This window comes from Salvelinus sp. IW2-2015, linkage group LG2, assembly GCF_002910315.2.
Source record: "Salvelinus sp. IW2-2015 linkage group LG2, ASM291031v2, whole genome shotgun sequence".
NCBI classification, from domain to species: domain Eukaryota; kingdom Metazoa; phylum Chordata; class Actinopteri; order Salmoniformes; family Salmonidae; genus Salvelinus; species Salvelinus sp. IW2-2015.
The window spans coordinates 31,554,894-31,577,056 of NC_036839.1; the positions used below are offsets into that span (position 1 = coordinate 31,554,894).

The 22,163-nt window shown below is 44.4% G+C and overlaps 2 protein-coding genes across 2 annotated transcripts in view; one reads left to right on the forward strand and one right to left on the reverse strand.

The window, feature by feature from the left end:
* Positions 1-22,163, reverse strand: part of epha3 (eph receptor A3) — a 980,965-nt gene that overhangs the window by 43,114 nt on the left and 915,688 nt on the right. The gene's annotated exons all lie outside the window — the stretch shown is intronic.
* LOC111978241 (apolipoprotein A-I) lies at positions 15,792-17,618 on the forward strand. Its single transcript, XM_024008193.1, has 4 exons — positions 15,792-15,883; positions 16,001-16,054; positions 16,237-16,387; positions 16,518-17,618. Exons 2-4 carry the CDS (start codon positions 16,015-16,017, stop codon positions 17,092-17,094), a joined length of 768 nt encoding a protein of 255 aa, XP_023863961.1. The 5' UTR covers positions 15,792-15,883; positions 16,001-16,014; the 3' UTR covers positions 17,095-17,618.

A 22,163-nucleotide genomic window follows, 5' to 3' on the forward strand; every position in this document is an offset into this window, starting at 1 on the left:
CCTCTCCTCAAGCTCCTCTCCTCTACTCTAAGCTCCTCTCATCTAAGCTTCCTCTCCTCTCCCTCTCCTCTCCTCTCCTCTCCTCTCCCTCTCCTCTCCTCTTCCTCTCCTCTACTCTAAGCTCCTCTCCTCTAAGCTCCTCTCCTCTACACTACTCTAAGCTCCTCGCCTCTCCTCTACTCTAAGCTCCTCTCCTCTAAGCTCCCTCCTCTACTCTAAGCTGCTCTACTCTCTTCTCCTCTAAGCTCCCGCCTCTCCTCTACACTAAGCTCCTCTCCTCTACTCTAAGCTCCTCTCCTATCCGCTACCTCTCCTCTCCTCTACACTACTCTGAGCTCCTCTCCTCTACTCTAAGCTCTCTACTCTAAGCTCCTCTCCTCTACACTACTCTAAGCTCCTCTCCTCTACACTACCCTAAGCACCTCTCCTATCCGCTACTCTCATCTCTTCTCCTCTCCTCTCCACTACTCTCCTCTCCTCTACACTACTCTAAGCTCCTCTCCTCTACACTACTCTAAGCTCCTCTCCTCTACACTACTCTAAGCTCCTCTCCTCTACACTACTCTAAGCTCTCCTTCCTCTCCTCTACACTACTCTAAGCTCCTCTCCTCTAAGCTCATCTCCTCTCCTCTACACTACTCTAAGCTCCTCTCCTCTCCTTTACTCTAAGCTCCTCCCTCTACTCTAAGTTCCTCTCCTCTCCTCTACACTACTCTAAGCTCCTCTCCTCTACACTACTCTAAGCTCCTCTCCTCTACTCTAAGCTCCTCTCCTCTACTCTAAGTTCCTCTCCTCTCCTCTACACTACTCTAAGCTCCTCTCCTCTACACTACTCTAAGCTCCTCCTCTACTCTAAGCTCCTCTCCTCTACTCTAAGCTCCTCACTCTAAGCTCCTCTACACTACTCTAAGCTCCTCTCCTCTACTCTAAGCCCTCTACTCTAAGCTCCTCTACTCTAAGCTCCTCTACTCTAAGCTCCTCTACTCTAAGCTCCTCTCTTCTCCTCTCCTCTACTCTAAGGTCCTCTCCTCTACACTAAGCTCCTCTCCTCTCCTCTACACTACTTTCCTCTCCTCTCCTCTACCACTCCTCTACTCTAAGCTCCTCTACTCTAAGCTCCTCTACTCTAAGCTCCTCTACTCTAAGCTCCTCTACTCTAAGCTCCTCTCTTCTCCTCTCCTCTACTCTAAGCTCCTCTCCTCTACTCTAAGCTCCTCTCCTCTTCCTCTACACTACTTTCCTCTCCTCTCCTCTCCTCTACACTAAGCTCCTCTTCCTCTCCTCCTACACTACTTTCCTCTCCTCTCCTCTACACTACTCTAAGCTCCTCTCCTCTACACTAAGCTCCTCTCCTCTCCTCTCCTCTACACTACTTTCCCTCCTCTCCTCTACACTCCTCAAGCTCCTCTCCTCTACTCTAAGCTCCTCTCCTCTCCTCTACACTACTTTCCTCTCCTCTCCTCTCCTCTCCTCTACACTAAGCTCCTCTCCTCTCCTCTCCTCTACATTCCGCTCCTCTCCTCTCTGAGGGGTTCAGCTGAACAGCAGGAGTGCTGGGAAGGAAGGGAAGTAGCAACAGTATTAATAGCAGGTCTGTTAAACAATGGAACATGAGCTCTTCAAAACACTACGCAGCACAGTATCAACAGTATAAATAGCTAGATAGCTGGCCCGCTCTGCCACTCTGCTATCTCACTCTGTGTGATGAAGTGTTGGGTAACAGTCTCTCTCTCTGTCTCGCTCTGCCTCATCTCACTCTGTGTACTGAGTGTTGGGTAACAGTCTCTCTCTCTGCCTCATCTCACTCTGTGTGATGAAGTGTTGGTAACGACAGCTGATCATCCTCGCAGTAGCAGACCACGTGTAACAACACCTGCACAGGATCGGTACATCCGAACATCACACCTGCGGGACAGGTACAGGATGGGAACAACAACTGCCCGAGTTACACCAGGAACACACAATCCCTCCATCAGTGCTCAGACTGTCTGCAATAGGCTGAGAGAGGCAGGACTGAGGGCTTGTAGGCCTGTTGTAAGGCAGATCCTCACCAGACATCACCGGCAACAACCATCGCCTATTGGCACAAACCCACCGTTGCTGGACCAGACAGGACTGGCAAAAAGTGCACTTCACTGACGAGTCACGGTTTTGTCTCACCAGGGGTGATGGTCGGATTCACGTTTATCGTCGAAGGAATGAGCGTTACACCGAGCGGGATCGATTTATTTGAAGGTGGAGAGTCCGTCGTGGTCTGGGGCGGTGTGTCACAGCATCATCGGACTGAGCTTGTTGTCATTGCAGGCAATCTCAACACTGTGCGTTACAGGAAGACATCCTCCTCCCTCATGTGATAACCTTCCTGCAGGCTCATCCTGACATGACCCCCCAGCATGACAATGCCACCAGCCATACTGCTCGTTCTGTGCGTGATTTCCTGCAAGTCAGGAATGTCAGTGTTCTGTCATGGCCAGCGAAGAGCCCGGATCTCAACAGTACAGTCCATGAGGAGGAGATGCACTGCAGTACTTAATGCATCTGGTGGCTACACCAGATACTGACTGCTACTTTTGATTTGACCCCCCCTTTGTTCAGGGACACCAATTCTGTTGGTCACATGTCTGTGGAACTTGTTCAGTTTATGTCTCAGTTGTTGAATTTTGTTATGTTCATACAAATATTTATACATGTTAAGTTTGCTGAAAATAAACGCAGTTGACAGTGAGAGGACGTTTATTTTTTTGCTGAGTTTGTAATCGCTAAAAATGAAAGTCCTTGAGAGGGATTATACTAATTACAGTATTGCACCAACATCCACATGGACTCATATCTCTTTCTCTCTTTCTCTCCTTCCTCCACCCAGTTCCTCTTTATAAAGCGTATATTAGCTGTGTGACTTTGACCCCAGCCCATTAGGTCTACCTCAGGCTGCTGTTGTCCATGTTAATGTATTGCCGGTAAATAGGTACTGCTCTACTCTGCATGCAGATAAACACACAGGTTCACTGCAACATCTTACCTCCCTCTCCACAGCCCAGCTGCTCCTCTCAACCTCTCTCACCCCACACACCCCTCTCCCCCTCTGCCCTTTGACCCACATCTGCCACAGCAGGGGCACCAACAGGGTTATAGAGGGTTAGAAAGGGGCATGAGCAACAGATGCCCATGCCCACACCGCCCAGACCCTTCCAAACTGCCCCTAGAGAAAAAACAAACCTGCTGATCGTACCTCACACATATACTAACTAACAACCTGTTAACTCACAGCTAGACATCAGGCACTCTCTTCTGTATTTCAAATCAAATCAAATCAAAGTGTATTGGTCACATACACAGTTTAGCAGATGTTATAGCGGGTGCAGTGAAATGCTCGAGTTACTAGCTCCTAACAGTGCAGTAAAAATGGCAGACAAGTACACCAATAATAATCATAAAATATGCCAGGACAGTTACATTAAAAAACCTAAATAATACTGGAACAGTAATCGAAATGCAATCTATGCGTATATACACCAAACAGTTCGACTAAGAATGATATGTAAAACTGTATATACACTGAGTGTACAAAACATTAGGAACACCTGCTCTTTCCATGACATAGACTGACCAGGTGAATCCAGGTCTAAGCTATGATCCCTTATTGATGTCACTTGTTAAATCCACTAAATCCACAGTGTAGATGAAGGGGAGGAGACAGGTTAAAGAAGGATTTTAAGCCTTGAGACAATTGACATGGATAGTGTATTTGTGCCACTCTGAGGGTGAATGGGCATAACAAAATATTTTTGTTCCTTTGAACGGGGTATGGTGCCAGGTGCACCGGTTTTTCACACTCAACAGTTTCTCGAGTGTCTCAAGAATGGTCCACCACCCAAAGGACATCTAGCCAACTTGACACAACTGCGGGAAGCATTGGAGTCAACATGGGCCAGCATTCCTGTGGAACGCTTTGGACACCTTGCAGAGTCCATGCCCCGACAAATGTAGGCTTTTCTGAGGGCAAAAGCGCGTGCAACTCAATATTAGGAAGGCGTTTTTAATGTTTTGTACACTCAGTGTATATTACAGTGAGCTATGTCAAGAATCAGTATATAAATATACGTATGTGTATAAAAAGTGTTACAAAATTGTAATGCGCAGTAGTAGATATAATTAGAATGTGAAGAATACATTATGTTAATACACAGTATAAAAGAAACAGTCCAGTGTTTAATGTCTCTATATACATGGAACAGCTGCGTTGGCTTTGTGTGTTTGTGTGTTTGTGAGTATGTGCGTATGCATGTGTGTGAATGTACAGTTGAAGTCGGAAGTTTACATACACTTAGGTTGAACCACTCCATAAATTGCTTGTTAACAAACTATAGTTTTGGCAAGTCGGAAAGACATCTACTTTGTGCATGACACAAGTCATTTTTCAAACAATTGTTTACCTACAGATTATTTCACTTATAATTCACTGTATCACAATTCCAGTGGGTCAGAAGTACACTAAGTTGACAGTGCCTTTAAACAGCTTGGAAAATTCCAGAAAATTATGTCATGGCTTTAGAAGCTTCTGATAGGCTAATTGACATAATTTGAGTCAATTGGAGGTTTCCTTGTGGATGTATTTCAAGGCCTACCTTCAAACTCAGTGCCTCTTTGCTTGACATCATGGGAAAATCAAAAGAAATCAGCCAAGACATCAGAAAAACAATTGTAGACCTCCATATATCTGGTTCATCCTTGGGAGCAATTTCCAAACGCCTGAAGGTACCACGTTCATCTGTACAAACAATAGTACGCAAGTATAAACACCATGGGATCACGCAGCCGTCCTACCGCTCAGGAAGGAGACGAGTTCTGTCTCCTAGAGATGAATGTACTTTGGTGTGAAAAGTGCAAATCAATCCCAGAACAACAGTAAAGGACCTTGTGAAGATGCTGGAGGAAACAGGTACAAAAGTATCTATATATATTTGTGGGCAGAACTAAAAAAGCGTGTGCGAGCAAGGAGGCCTACAAACCTGACTCAGTTACACTAGCTCTGTCAGGAGGAATGGGCCAAAATTCACCCAACTTATTGTGGGAAGCTTGAGGAAGGCTACCCGAAACGTATGACCCAAGTTAAACAATTTAAAGGCAATGCTACCAAATACTAATTGAGTGTATGTAAACTTCTGATCCACTGGGAATGTGATGGAAGAAATAAAAGCAGAAATAAATAATTCTCTCTACTATTATTCAGACATTTCACATTCTTAAAATAAAGTGGTGATCCTAACTGACCTAAGACAGGGAATTTTTACTTGGAGTAAATGTCAGGAATTGTGAAAAACTGAGTTTAAATGTATTTAGCTAAAGTGTATGTAAACTTCTGACTTCAACTGTATATGTGAGTACAGGAGTCTGCGTGTGTATGAGGTGTGTGTGTGTGTGTGTGTGAGAGAGAGAGAGTCTATCTGTCTCTTACTACAGGAGTACTACTGTACTTACTGCTCTGACTTACCACAGGAGTACTACTTACTACTCTGACTTACTACAGGAGTACTACTTACTACTCTGACTTACTACAGGAGTACTACTTACTACTCTGCCTTACTACAGGAGTACTACTTACTACTCTGACTTACTACAGGAGTACTACTTACTACTCTGACTTACTACAGGAGTACTACTTAATACTCTGACTGTCACGACTTCCGCTGAAGTCGGTCCCTCTCCTTGTTCGGGCGCCGTTCGGCGGTCGACGTCACCGGCCTTCTAGCCATCGCCGATCCACTTTTCATTTTCCATTTGTTTTGTCTTTGTCTCACACACCTGGTTTCAATTCCCCAATTACTTGTTCATTATTTAACCCTCTGTTCCCCCATGTTTGTTTGTGAGTAATTGTTTATTGTATTGCGGTCCGTATTTGTGGCCTTGTATTTTTACGACGTGTATTGTTATATTATTGAGTAAAATTGCTTTCATTACTCATATCTGCTGTCCTGCACCTGACTCATCTCACCAGCTACACACAGACGCATTACACTGACTTACTACAGTAGTACTACTTACTACTCTGACTTACTACACGAGTACTACTTACTATTCTGACTTACTACAGGAGAGCGTGGTGGCCAGTATTTGTCTACTGTAGCTAGGATATAAGAGAACTAATCATCATCTCATAACTGATTTCTGTTGGTTGTTCTATGAAGTTCAGCTCCAGGCAGCACATTTGTCTCTCCAGAAAGACAAGTATTATATATCACTAGATAGATATCACATCATCAGTAGACATCACTTCTGACTAGAACGAAGTGAGATGATTTCACACATCGATTTCACACACAAACTCTATGATGAGTAGACATTCTATCAAAACTAACCAAACGGTTCTATCCCAGACAAGAACATTGTTCCTCAAAGTAGATGTCTGTGAGTGAGTGTCAGACTGAGCTAAATCACATTCTACAGGCAGCATGAGGAGAATATTGAATAGCCTACATACTCTTTATGTGTTCCATCTCTCTCTATCTCTGCCTGGTTCTCCCTCTCTTCTCCCTTCCTCTGTCTCAATCTCTCCCTCATCTGTTTCTTTCCCTTCCTCCATCTCTCCCTCAACTCTTCCCTCCCTCCCGCTCTGTTTTCCTGGCGGTAGTGTGGCAGCGGTGGTGGGCTATGATCCAATCACCATCTGGCTGCAGCAATCACTCTGTTCTGATTGGTTTTATAATCCAGACAGGATCTCTGATGGACAATCACCCAGCCAGGCAGCAAGCTGCCACAGCAAGCCCTGTCACACATACACACGCACGTGCGCACACATGTACACACACACCTATCTCTCCATCTCTCTCTCTCACTGTCTCTCTAATAACAGGGGAGGTTCCTGTTGAGTCTGTGTGTGTCTCTCAACCTGTCTGATTGACCACCCCGGCCAGAGAACAGAGTGATGAAAGAAGAAGAGAGAAGAGGGTTGATTCAGGTTCAGGCGTGTAGAGGTCTGATGATGAACTAGCTGGGTTATCACAGCACAGCAGATCCCAATAGATCACTTCAGAGATGAACTGTATGGATGGAGGTCATCAGAGTACAGAGCTGGAGTCATAGTAACACTATAAGGCTATATGGACTGGAACTATATAGACATGGTCATAGCCAGTTGGTCCACAGCAGTGGTATTCAAACTCAATAAAATTGCATTTTTCTAAATATCTTTCACAACAACATTTGCATATTGTCCCATACAATAATCTGTACTCATAATGTTTTGTTGGGGTCACGACCCCGACATAGAATATAACTGTTACACATGTTTTCAGTGTGATTATAAAAGTACAATAGAAACTGATGTAAGACACTAGTTTGGATCAGTAGTTAAGTGTAGCATACACTGCACAAGCTAGAACAGCTCCCCACAAGCTTACAGTGCACAGAATACCAGAGAGAGAAACTAGGAACATATGGTTGATGATATTTCACACATAAACACACATCCAGCAGCCCAAACTCAGTCTTCAGTAAGCTGTGATTTAGCTTAGTGACACAGCAATTTTCTCAACATAATATCCCAGCTCAGTCTCACTAGGCCAGATCACATGCAAACTAAAGGCACACATTATTATTAGGTTTTATTTCACACACCCCACGAGTGACCATGTCCTGAGACTGAGTTGAGAGAGGAATGGTAAATGTTATATAAAACACCTGTCTCCGGATTTCATCTTCAAACTAAGGGCAACCATTGCATCCATGACAGAGAGGGAGAAGCGTCCATCCAGGTATACGGGTAAAATAGTCTAGCTAGCTACATTTTCAGATATTACACGTTTCTAATTTTGTCAGAAAGTCATTTTCATTTGAAGTTAAAGTGTACTGTTAGCTAGCTAATGTTAGCTGGATGGCTAGATAGCTAACTTTATGTGTATGATCTATTTAGTAATATTATTCGTATCTCAGAGACATTTGCATTGCTCATTATAGCCTAATGTTAGCTAGCTAACATTGAACCTGGTTGATTAGCTACCTGCAGATTCATATAGGGTAGTAACGTTATGAGTTGGGATTATGGTTCATTGTTTAACTTGCTAGCTACGTGTCTAAACAAAAGACTCCACTATGCAAGTAACTATTTCAATAGAATGTTTATGATGTCACTGCGATAACTGTCGATAGACGTAGCTGGTAAATTTGCCAGAGTGCAGAGTAACTGACGAATTTACGAATGCTCAACACCCTGTCACGCCCTGACCATAGAGAGCCCTTGTTTCTCTATGGTGTAGTAGGTCAGGGCGTGACTAGGGGGTATTCCAGTTTATAATGTCTATGTTGTGTTCTAGTTTATATTTTTCTATGTTGGTGTTGTGTATGATTCCCAATTAGAGGCAGCTGGTAATCGTTGTCTCTAATTGGGGATCATATTTAAGTAGATATTTCTCCCACCTGTGTTTGTGGGATATTGTTTTGTGTTTGTGCATGTGCACCACGTAGTCATGTTTCGTTGTTCGTTTGTTGATATATTTTGTTTTGCTTAAGTTTCACTTTGGAATAAAGATGTGGAACTCTACATCCGCTGCGCCTTGGTCCCGTTCTTACGACAACCGTGACACACCATTGAATATGGCCGGTGTCTGTAAACGTTGGCAAAAAATAATCATTAAATTGTTGCCAGCAGCACAGTTTCAGTCACCAACGCTCTGGATGACATAAAAACAGCCTAACCAGCTCTGCTAGGTAGAGTAAAATGATCAGAGTGAGCTGTTCACTCATTTGTGTCTGGAAGTAGCTAGCAAGCTAGCCAACGTAAGCCGGCTAGCTTGGGTGCTTGACTGCTGTTGTGAGGTCAGAACGCTTGGATCAACCCTACTCCTCGGCCAGTGCATCCAGTGTGCGCTCCGAACGCTCTGAGAGCGAAACGCTCTGAATTTCCAAATTGACAATCTGACAACACTCTGAGTTTACGAACGCCCAGAGCGCACTCTGGCATTCCAGATTAAATTTACGAACACACCCATAGTATAAACCAGCCTTTAGTCTTGAAATCTTTGGTTGTTTAGTACATAGCCTCGCATGTGAATCCTTAAAGCGATGGGTGGGGCTAAAGCTTAAGAGGGTGTGAACAATGCTGAATGGGTGTAGACAAAGAAGAGCTCTCCAGTAGCTGTCAAAATATTCAAGGGACATTTTCTCAAAATAAAGTTTATCAACTTTCAAAGCAGAATGACTTTCCCATTGTTACTCAACTGTAGTGAATGATATACAATTTTCTAGCTCTGAGTCTACTTTCATCCAATGTAAAAAACACAATTTAAAATGTTGCTACATAATACCGAATCGACCCGGTCGGTCACAAATACAAACAGATAATTTGGTTCTGTGGGAGGTTGAATTAACCATCTTTGAGTAGTGTTTACTGCCCTAGGTCAATTCCTGGTTTAGAGTTAAGAAGTGAGAGAGAACAAAGCAACTGAGAGTTTGGATTTGTTAGAGGTAGAGACAGAGTGGGAGGGGGGGAAGGAGAGAGGGAGCGTATATGTGATGAGAGGAAATGTATTTTAGAGCTTCCCTCTGGCACCTTCCTGCTCAGTTTAGCCAGCAATACCTCTGACAGAAGTGTGTGTGTGTGAGAGCAGAGACAGGTGTGTCTCAAAAGGTCGCTCTTCTCTTTTTGCAGCAGCTCAGAGGAAACACAGAGTAATGATCTCTCTATTCGTCTTAATTACCACTGTAATGACTGACCACGAGAATCCAAATAGGTCAGATCAGGTTTGCAATGAATAATCAGTTCCCCTCTTCTCACCTGCAGAGGGGGGGGAGGAGGTGACTGGTGAGGATTAACAACTCATGTCCTGTTGTAAATCAAGAAGAGAAGATTCAGGTCTTCCTCTCCAATATTCACCAAAGGAATGTCCTTTGTTTCAAGATACTTTAACACGTTCAAAAGTGAAAACTGGAACAATATTTCTAACATAGAACGTGGGGAATGGTCAGAGGCGATCTATAGAACACTAATGTCATTTTATTTGTTATTTTGTGATGTCATTACAAATATTATAAAGGAAATACTGTAACTTGGAAAGTATACCCAATACATGTATGAAGTGTCCATCCTATGCGTTGTGCATGTAATATGAAAAATTATTAAAGTGTTTTTGTTAAGAGAGGGATGTGATTTGAGGAGCTATAAGAGATAATTGCTTTACATAAACTTTGAAAGTAACAAGTCACACCCCCAAGTGAGGTCAGAGAGCGTGTCAGCCTGACGGAACTGCCCCTTTCGAACTACCTGCATAAATGGTGGGTAAAGAAATTAACATATCAGACCAGAAAAGCGTCAAGCTGCAGCTGGACGTTTAAAGTGGTCTGAACTTTGAATCTCAACAGGAGGTAGAGACGATAAACTCACCTCCCGGACAATCACTGGTACAGCTGATTAGCTGTCCTAAGTAAAGTATCTTCAAAAGATAATTTATGTAGGACAATCCTACTACTCTGCTCAAACCATTGTATTACGCTACTCTCATCACCCCACTGGGGACCATCGACCCGGCTGGCTAGCCTATCTTCAAAGAAGCTTCTTCAGGAGCGAATGTAAGGAAAATCAACTCTGTAGTTCGGTTCAGGACTACATGACAAGTCACCGGATACCGGACAACTACAGAGAAGGAAAAAAGTATGAGACTTGTTGGAACCATTTTGGACAATCAGAGCCTTGCAAGCGTGCCGCGAAAAGGCCCAACTCCCTTTCCAAGGCGGCCCTATCCACCGAGAGAGATCCGGTGAACCAAGACATTTCACGTAAATACATTCACGATTTCTTACTCAAAGAGGTCGGCGGTTCGTGTGGAAGGTATATGATTACTGTAAGTGAGAGTAGTTTCTGTCTTTGTCCCTCTCTACCGCACTTAACGTATTAAGTGTGTATGTATATTCTGTGTTACCATTTAATTAGCTAGTAAAAAAATCATTAAATCAATTTGTGTGGTACTGAATCATAAGTAAGGTTCAGGTTTTTGCGGATGCAAGGAGGTTACGACAGTTCAGAATGATGATATGATACGAGGTTATGATTAATAAGTTGACTGTTTATAGATGTGATAGGTAAAGACCTAGTTTAATTCGGGAGATGGTAACTCTTTAAAGAACCGCTCTCATGGCACCCAGATCCTGTCTCATCATTACGCACACCTGCCACCATCGTTACGCGCACCTGCGCCTCATGATACTGACCTGGACTCCATCACCTTCCTTATTACCTCCCCTATATGTGTCACTCCCCTTGGTTCTTTCCTCAGGCCTTATTGACTCTGTTTCATGTTTGTACGCTTTCATGTTTCTTGTTTTGTACTATGTTCTATTTATTATTACATTTGCAATCCCTGTACTTCCCAACTTCCAGTGTTCACGCTACACTCTCTCTCTCTTTAGTTCTCAGAGCTCTGAATGTTGCCAAAACAACATGCACACGCTTAATTTCCCCACGCTGTAGATCTAGTGAGTATTGGTCTCTCCATCTCTCCATAGCGTGGAGCCAACATAACAGCAGGGGAAATCAACAGTACCATAATGTAATTTCTAAAGATTTGCCTTTTTGGGGGGGGGAAATGTTGGTAAATTGATAGTCAAAGTAATATCATCGACTCACACTGCCAGATTCTCCCTAACACACAAGTTAGTTGACACACTGTGTTGATGTTCAGCCAAGACCGTTTTGAGGCCTAGGCTTCCTCTCTGTCTTTAGGAGGAGGAGCCTGCAGTGAGCAAGTGAATGGAGGGGTGGAATGGAAGGAAAGAAAGGGAGGGAGAGGAGAAGAGGTGAAAAGGGAGGATGGATACAGAGGGAGTGGAGAAAATGTGGAGATGGAGTGACAGGAGGGGAGAGACAGAGGAAGGTGAAGAAACGGAGGGATTTTCTCTCTGCTGACAATGGTCTGGCTCTCAGTAAATCCCAGGATGTGGCTGTCTACAGAAGCCCAAATCCCCTGGCTCACACACACACGCAGGCGCATGCACGCACACACACCAGCGCTAGCCCGTCTGCTCCCGTCTGCTCCTGCAGGTACTGTAAGGCTTTGGTTGACTGCCTCAGTGGGCTAAATCTAAGCCACAGAAAGACTCTATCAAGGCAGAGAGCTGTGAGAGCACAGACCCTGATCTAACCACATTCATCTGACATCACTGTAATAGGTTGGAGGGTGACTTTTTGCTCTGTCACACACACACACACACACACACACACACACACACACACACACACACACACACACACACACACACACACACACACACACACACACACACACACACACACACACACTGTCCCAGAGGTCAGCAGGATAGTTCTGAATGAGGAAGCATGTCCCCTTCACCTCTTGTCAATGACTCCATGGCCTGTTGCCTGCTACGCTCCACTGCAATATAGTCACACACACCTCACCTCATACACCTATCTATCTTCTGCTCCATCTTTCCCACTGCTGCACCCCATACACACATTTCTCTATCCTTCTTTCCCTCTATCTCCATCCCTTTTCCCCACCACTGCATCCCAATCACAGCTCTATGTCCCTCTCCTCTCTCCTTCTCCCTTTATCCTCTCTCTCTCCTCTCTCTATCCTCTCTCCTTCTTTCTCTATCATATCTCCTTCTCTCTCTCTTCTCTCTCCTCCTCTCTCTCTATCCTAACTCATTCTCTCTCTATCCTCTATCCTCTCACCTTCTCTCTCTCTATCCTCTCTCCTTCTCTCTTTCTATCCTCTCTCCTCTCTATCTTCTCTCTATCATTTCCCCTTCTCTCTCTCTATCCTCTCTCCTTCTCCCTCTCTATCCTCTCTCATTCTCTCTCTATCCTCTCTCTGGCTCTCTCTCTATCCTCTCTCCTCCCTCTCTATCCTCTCTCTCTATCCTCGCTCATTCTCTCTCTATCCTCTCTCTGGCTCTCTCTCTATCCTCTCTCCTCCATCTCTATCCTCTCTCCTCTATCACCATCCTCTCTCCTCCTCTCTCTATCCTCTCTCCTTCGCTCACTATCTATCCTCTCTCCTCTCTCTCTATCCCCTCTCCTTCTCTCTCTCTATCATTGGTGTTGCTCTGTGCTTTCCTCTGTCTATTTTCCTACTAGGTTCAGTGTTCTAATTCGACACCTCTCTCCGTTTTTGAAGTTAGTGTTTTATTAAGAGTAGAGACTAGAAAATAGGCAAGGAAAGCAGCACAGCCCTCAGATCAGGTCTATGACTTCAGATGACAGCAGGTGTGTAACAGATCTCTCTCTAGTCAGATTACTCACCGTGTAAGCAGAATCATCGTGTTGAAACTATAGAGTGTAACTCTACAGGGAGAATACATTTCATATTCTCATGTCTCTCTCTCACCAACCGCACCTCCAGAGCAGGATAAATGAAGTGAGACCACAAGTTTGAGGGCAAAGTGAACGTCTGTGTGTGTGAATGTTTGAGTGTGTGTGTTTGTGTGTCTATGTGTGTGTGTCCTACATTCTCAGCAGCAGTCATCCGTCAGGCTGGGGAATGAGATTTAGCTCTCCATGGGTGCTGGGACCTTCGACAGACACACACACACACACACACACACACACACAGCCTGTCCGCCTATACCCAGGCAGAGAGACAGATGGTAAAAAGGTCAGGGCCGTAATGCAGGCGTGAGAGCGAGCGGTGGACAGCCTGATAGATGGGCTTTCTCCGTGAGCGGTTGGGCAAGAGACACACACACACACACTCACAGGGTGATAGATGTGTTTTGTGCGTGAGTGGCTGTGTGCTTCATTCAGACAGCAGACAGCCAATAGGGCAGTAATGACACTCCTCTGTGCTGGGTCTGAATCCTGTTCCAGGTGAGGCAGAGTGGCATCCCTGGCCAGCAGCACCAACAACTGACCGTCACTGTATCAGGGTAGGATACAGGTCAAGCAAATGCAACATTTAGGAACATGATTTATTTATTTAAGGTGTCATAATCAGGAGCACTGATGCTTGGGTCTCCACATGACACCTTTTCACTGTCCTCTACATCAGGGTTTCCCAAACTCTGTCCTGCCCCCCCCCCCCCCAGTTGCACATTTAGTTTTTTCCCTAACACTACACAGCTGATTCAAATAACCACCTCATCATCAAGCTTTGATTATTTGAATCAGCTGTGTAGTGCTAGGGAAAAAAACTAAATGTGCAACCGGGGGGAGGGGGGGGGGTGGGGGGGGGGGGCAGGACAGAGTTTGGGAAACCCTACTGTACCTGGCCTGCTGAGGTTGCTGAAGAGCTTGACCTAACGGTTTCTGTGATGATGGTCTCCATGTTTGTGCGTCACACAAACAACCAAACACAACAGCCACAACTAATATGTTAGTACTCCATAATATAGCCATTTTCACAAACATTACTCCCACAAGCATTATTTTTGCCCGAGTTGTTTTTATTCTGAGTTTTGTTCATTTGTGAATTCCCCCACCCAATCATTAGGAGTGGAACAGCCCTGCAGCCTTGTGGTATTACAGAAACTCTATTCTCAGGAGAGTGGACAGAAATAGATTGTATAGAATGTACGATTCCACATTGTATATGGTAGCACCATTAAAGTAAGCAAGAACTCATTGTATTTTCCATCACATCTTTTTCTATGGATGATCTCTCTGTGCCATTGTTTATGTTTTTTTCCGACTCCACTAAAAGGAATCAGGAATCAATTGAATTTATTGACTTGGAAAATATATTGAACTGAAACCCTTAAGATCATTTTTTTTAAAGAAGAGTCAGCATTTAGCAACTACCTATTTGATAATTTGGTTCCATAAACAACAATAGCATTAGGGTATGAATTCTGATCAGTCATTTCACTTGAAAGGCTGAGTGCAACAATTCAGCTTTATCTGACTGAGTATTAAGTGTAGGACTTGGTTGTGTAAGGAAATACAATCCCTTCTCTCAAAACAATCTCTACTGGGTCATCCAAAGATATTGGGGGTCAAAGTTCTTGTCAGACTATATGAAGTTAAAATATCTGTTTCATTCAAAAAATGTATTTAATGTACGCATTTGGGGTAAACATGTATGTGTATTTTGGATTTATTAACTCCCTATATAGAGTTTTATGATTTGTTTTTGTGGTGGGCGATAGGATTAGTGTACATTTTACAACAAGAAGCATCTCTACGTGACAAAATACTGACCACAAGAGATCTTCAGACAAACATTAACCTGATGTTTCTTATCATATGACATTGCAATATGAAAGTTCAGAGTCTACTGAGTCATCAGTGCGTCACCCATACGTATTTTCATTGCCACTTGTTTTCCAACACATCATCTCATGACTAATGTAATTCATTCATTTCTATTGACATCTGAATCAAGTCTACATTTAGTCCATATTTAATCAATCTCTAATTTCACCCCTAATCTGGAAGACAGTGATCAGATAGCGGTCAGACCCGAATGACATACTTGAAATACAAATAAGTGAATAATAATCAGCTTTTACCTATCAACCAATTCTTCAGCCATTCCATCCCCTATAGATGAAGTAACACCGTAGAATTACAGAGTTCCCAGACACAGATTTAGCCCTGGAGTAAAACACATTTTCAAAGCATTCTATATTTAAAGCCCTTTTAGTGCAGGACTAGGCTTAATATGTGTCTGGGAAACTGTCCCATAATGTCAAATGCTATTATGATGACACTAAAATGGATGGTGTCAGCAGGTCATCTGGGTCCCCATAACGTGTCCCCAGAGTACTGAGGATGTGATGTGGCAGTCGATGTGACAAGAGGACATACAGCAGGACACTCAGTCCTGGACTTTGTTCTTCACTACAATTGCCAGTCCCCTATATATACACACAGCCCTGATAGTACACAGTACACAGTACTACCAGAAACAAGGACACAAGCTCTCTCAAGCAGGTAAGACACTAGCTGCTTCTAGGCATTTTGTAATCACATAGGCTACAATAATATCTGGGATGAGAAACTGACTTTAATATTTCATTCACCAATTGTATTTTTTTCTCCAATTAACAGCCTACAGCCCAGTCATGAATGTCTTAGTGCTGCTTGCTCTTGCTGTTTTCACTGGTGAGTGGAGAATACGTTTTCATTCATCAACACTTGGCTATAGTGTTTGTATTTTTGACAGGAAGGAAATTGACAATACTAAATGTAACAGTAGTGTAATATCAATGAAAGTAGTAAATGTATCATCTCAAATACCCTCCAGTCTAGACTGAAAATGAAATAATCCACGGCCTCTCCTACAGGGTGCAATGCCAATGGCCTGTGGCAGGACCAGTCTCAGCAACAGCTGGACATGGTGAAAGATGCATTCTGGGACTATGTCGCCAAGGCAACACTCACCGCTGAGGACACCCTACAGAAGATCCGACAGTCAGAGGTGGCACACGAAGTTAAGTAAGTCTCAATATGTAGAAAATAACACAATATAATGGTGTTTGATAACAACTGTTGAGTAACTAACTACCTGTTTGTTAACCTCAATAACTCTGCCTCTGTATTGACCTTTCTCTCTCTGTCTCCATAGCACCATGGTCTCTGAGAGTGCTGATGCTGTGAACCAGTACACCGTGGCCATGCGTGGGCAGGTGACTCCTCTGACTCAGGACCTGCTGGCAAAGTTTTCCCAGGAGGCCGAGCAGCTTAAGGCTCGTCTGGAGAAGGACCTGAGCACCATGACAGCCAAGCTGCAGCCCTACTCTGACGAGTGGAACGCAGACATCCAGAGGCAGGTGGAGGAGCTGAAAAGGGACATGACCACCTACGCTGAGGCCCTGGACTCTGACGCCCTGAAGACCACTCTACTCCAGAAGAGTGAGGAGCTGAAAGGAAGCCTGGAGAAGAGTGTGCAGCAGCTGCAGGCCCGGCTGGGCCCCTACACTGAGGATCTGAAGCAGAAAATAGACCAGAACCTGGAAGAGTTCCAAAAGAGCATGATTCCCCTGACCCAGAGCTTCCAGACACAGCTGACCCAGAGAACCCAGGAGCTTCAGCAGAACCTGGCCCCCTATGGAGAGGAGCTGAAGAAGCTGGACCCATTGGCCCAGGACCTGAAGGCCCAACTAGCTGCTCTCTGGGACTCCTTCACCAAGAAGATCCAGTAATCGGACTGATTTTACTTGGTCTACTAGAACTGTGTAGTGATTAGTCATTTTCCATCAGAGTGCAAAAGGGGCAATATGTACATTTAGGTACCACTATTATGTTGTTTCACTGTATCAGTTACGGGACTGTCCATCTCCTGATAAAGTTGTGTGTGATCTGACGTCTACATGCAGAGCTGTGTGTTTGTGTGTGTGTGTGTGTGTTTGTCTCCATACCGGCAGGCCTCTGGAAGATCTACTGCCTCTCTAATGTGTTAATAGTGTGAACATCAATAATGCAAAGGCCTAACTCCACTCTGGAAACAGACTCACTCACTCCCTCACACACTCTGCCAGGGGAGGTAGAAGAAATTGAGAATTTGGAGGTGGAGAATGTGTAAAATACAAAGGCTGTTTAGACACAGGGCTGAATTAAACCGAACATGCCTCAGTAAAGTCTGAAGAGTTTAATTACAAAATGCAATATATTCATTTTCAGAAATATTGGTAAATTGACATGAAATAAAAACACATTATGAACGAGATAGAGCTATTCTTTTTCTGTCTTACCATGACATGGGCTAGTGAAAAGACAGACATGACTTAGTTTAGAATATATTGCAAGGTCATTTTATTTTAGAGAGACAAATAATCTTGTTTTGTGGCAAACCGCTATATATCCACCCCAAACAACAGAACTCCAATAGGAAAAGCATCCCGATTGGGTTTTAAACAGTTACATGTAATAAAGTATCAATACATAAATAAATATGAACATAATACATTTGTCTCATATTGTGCAAAAGTATTCAACCCCTTGGCGTTTTTCCGATTTTGTTGCATTACAACCTGTAATTGAAATGTATTTTTATGGACATACACAAAATATTTGTAAGTGAAAAAAAATAAATTACTTGTTTAAAAAATGTATAAAAAATAAATAAATGGAAAAGTGGTGTACTCACCCCCTTTGCTATGAAGCCCCTAAATAAGATCTGGTGCAACCAATTACCTTCAGAAGTCACATAATTAGTTAGATTGCACACAGGTGGACTTTATTTAGGTGTCACATGATCTCAGTGTATATATACACCTGTTCCGAAAGGCCTCAGAGTGTGCAACACCACTAAGCAAGGTGCACCACCAAGGAAGCGGCACCATGAAGACCAAGGAGCCCTCCAAATGTCACGCCGTGACCATAGAGAGCTTTTTTTTCTCTCTATATTGGTTAGGTCGGGGTGTGACTAGGGTGGGTAATCTAGGTTGTTTTATTTCTATGTTGGCATTCTATGTTGGCTGTTTAGCGTTGTCTCTGATTGGGGATCATATTTAGGCAGCCATTTCCCCACTGTGTTTTGTGGGATCTTGTTTATGTGTAGTTGCCTGTGAGCACTCCATAGCTTCACGTATCGTTTATTTCTTTATTGTTTCTTGTGCAGTTCACTTATAATAAAAATGTTGAACCGATTTCACACTGCGCTTTGGTCCGAGTGTTATTATGACGATCGTGACACCAAACAGGTCAGAGACAAAGTTGAAGAGAAGTACAGATCAGGGTTGGGTTATAAAAAAATATCTGAAACTTTGAACATCCCACAGAGCACCATTAAATCCATTATTAAAAAATGGAAAGAATATGGCACCACAACAAACCTGCCAAAACCCATGGACCAGGCAAGGAGGGCATTAATCAGAGAGGCAACAAAGAGACCAAAGATAAGCATGAAGGAGATGCAAAGCTCCACAGCGGAGATTGGAGTATCTGTCCATAGGACCACTTTAAGCTGCACACTCTACAGAGCTGGGCTTTACGAAAGAGTGGCCAGAAAAAAAACATTACTTAATAACCTTTCACGAGTCACAAACCCGGATCCGGGATCCCCCCCATCACAAAAGCTGACTAGCATAGCCTAGCCTAAAGTTACAGGGATATCATAAAATAAAATGTTCATGAAATCACAAGTCCAAGACACCAAATGAAAGATACAGATCTTGTGATTCAAGCCATCATCTCTGATTTTTTAAATGTTTTACAGGGAAGACACAATATGTAAATCTATTAGCTAACCACGTTAGCAAAAGACACCACTTTTTTTACTCCACCATTTTTTTTACTGCATCAGTAGCTATCACAAATTCGACCAAATAAAGATATAAATAGCCACTAACCAAGAAACAATTCTCATCAGATGACAGTCTGATAACATATMTATTGTATAGCATAGGTTTTGTTAGAAAAATGTGCATATTTCAGGTATAAATCATAGTTTACAATTGCAGCCCCCATTACAACTATCACTAAAATGACTAGAATAACTACAGKGACCATCGTGTATTAGCTAATTACTCATCATAAAACATTTCTTAAAAATACACAGCGTACAGCAGATGAAAGACACAGATCATGTGAATATAGCCAATGTCAGATTTTCTAAGTGTTTTACAGCGAAAACACAATATAGCGTTATCTTAGCTTACTACAAGTRAGTCACACAGTAGCATTGATTCATGCCAAAAATAGCAATAACGTTATAAACCACCAAACGCTATTAATTTTTTCACTAACCTTCTCAGAATTCTTCAGATGACAGTCCTGTAACATCATATTACACAATGCATATAGTTTGTTCGAAAATGTGCATATTTAGCCGCACAATTCGTGGTTACACAACGTGTTTAGTGGGCAAAAAATCAAGCAATCTGTCCGGCGCCATTTTGGAAAGGCACCTAATCTTATCGAAAACTATTCATAAACTTGACAAAAAAAATACAGGTTGGACAGCAATTGAAAGAGAAATTAGTTCTTAATGCAATCGCTGAATTACATTTTTAAAATTAACATTACTGCGCAATACTGGGTACAATACAGGGTGCGATAGCGCAACGCTACATGGAAAATAATGGCGTCTAATACATTTTTCTTTTTCAACAGAACAACGTTTTATCAGCATAAATAGTACCTACTATTAGCTGAACTCCCATCAGAATCTTGTGAAAGGTGTCCGTTGGCCAAAAGAATCGTTGCTGGGTTGGAGAATGTTTCCCTCGACGTTGCAATTAGCAGTACAGAATGGCATTCGAGAGAGAGACACCCACGTTTCTACAGCGCCATGGAAATAAATACCTGAAAATCGCAATATACTGACCTAAACTGGTATAATTCGGTTCAAAATAACAAGATTATGATGTCTTTAAAGCCTATAGCGAATAAAAGCAGAGCCGGATACTTCTAGGAGCTAAAACCAGACGTTCTAAAAAGACATGCCAAGACCCTCTTTGCGTCAGCGCGAAGTCCCAAATGTAAGGGCTGTCGCTCTCCTCATCCTCAGACGAGGAGAGGAGAGAAGGATCATCAGACCAAAATGCAGCTTCAGGGAAATAAGCCATCTTTTATTTTATAACAGGAAAAAAACTGATGATGATGGCGACACGAAAACAAACACTTTAACAAACTTACAAAATAACAAAACGACGTAGAACGAAACCTGAACATAAACTCACATACTAAAACGTAAACTCACGGACAGGAACGTTACATCAAAACACACGAACAGCCAAACAGTCCCGAATGTGAAAATACATCGACAACACGAAGACATCACAGGAGACAATCACCCACAAACAAACAGTGAGAACACCCTACCTAAATATGACTCTTAATTAGAGGAGAACGCAAAACACCTGCCTCTAATTAAGAGCCATACCAGGCAACCACAACCAACATAGAAACAGATAACATAGACTGCCCACCCAAAACACATGCCCTGACCTAAACACATACAAAAACAACATAAAACAGGTCAGGACCGTTACATAACAAAACCCCCCCCTCAAGGTGCGAACGCCGGGCGCACCAGCACAAAGTCCAGGGAAGGGTCTGGGTGGGCAGTTGACCACGGTGGTGGCTCCGGCTCTGGACGCTGTCCCCACACCACCATAGTCACTCCCCGCTTCTGTCTTCCCCTCCCAATGACCACCCTAAAACTAACATCCCCTAAATGAATGGCCAGCACCGGAGGAAGGCAGCACCGGGACAAGGCGCACCGGACAAGGGCAGCACCGGGACAAGGGGCAGCACCGGGACAAGGGGCAGCACCGGGACAAGGGGGCAGCACCGGGACAAGGGCAGCACCGGGATAAGGGACAGCACCAGGATAAGGGCAGCACCGGGACAAGGGGCAGCACCGGGAACAAGGCAGCACCGGGACAAGGGGCAGACCGGGACAGGGGCAGCACCGGGCAGGGCACCGGGACAAGGGGCAGCACCGGACAAGGGCAGCGACCGGGACAAGGGCAGCACCGGATAAGGGGCGGCAGTCCCGGCTAGGGACTCTGACAGGTCCTGGCTGAGGGACTCTGGCAGTCCTGGCTGAGGACTCTGCAGGTCGCTGAGGACTCTGGCAGGTCCTGGCTGAGGGACTCTGGCAGGTCCTGGCTGAGGGACTCTGGCAGGTCCTGGCTGAGGGACTCTGGCAGGTCCTGGCTGAGGGACTCTGGCAGGTCCTGGCTGAGGACTCTGGCAGGTCCTGGCTGAGGACTCTGGCAGGTCCTGCTGAGGAACTCTGGCAGGTCCTGGCTGAGGAAACTCTTGGCAGGTCCTGGGCTGAGGGCTCTGGCAGGTCCTGGCTGAGGGACTCTGGCAGGTCCTGGCTGAGGGGGCTCTGGCAGTCCTGGCTGAGGGACTCTGGCAGGTCCTGGCTGAGGGACTCTGGCAGTCCTGGCTGAGGGACTCTGGCAGGTCCTGGCTGAACGGCTCTGGCTGGTCATGCAGGACGGCTCTCGACGCTCATGGCAGGGCTGACGGCTCTCGACGCTCATGGCAGGCTGACGGCTCTCGACGCTCATGGCAGGCTGACGGCTCTCGACGCTCATGGCAGGCTGACGGCTCTCGACGCTCATGGCGCTCTGACGGCTCTGGCTGCTCATGGCCTCTGACGCTCTGGCTGCTCATGGCTCTCTGACGGCTCTGGCTGCTCATGGCTCTCTGACGGCTCTGGCTCTGGCTCATGGCTCTCTGGACGGCTCTGGCAGATCCCGTCTGGTTGGCGGCTCTGGCAGATCCCGTTCTGGCGGGCGGATCTCTCTCCTGT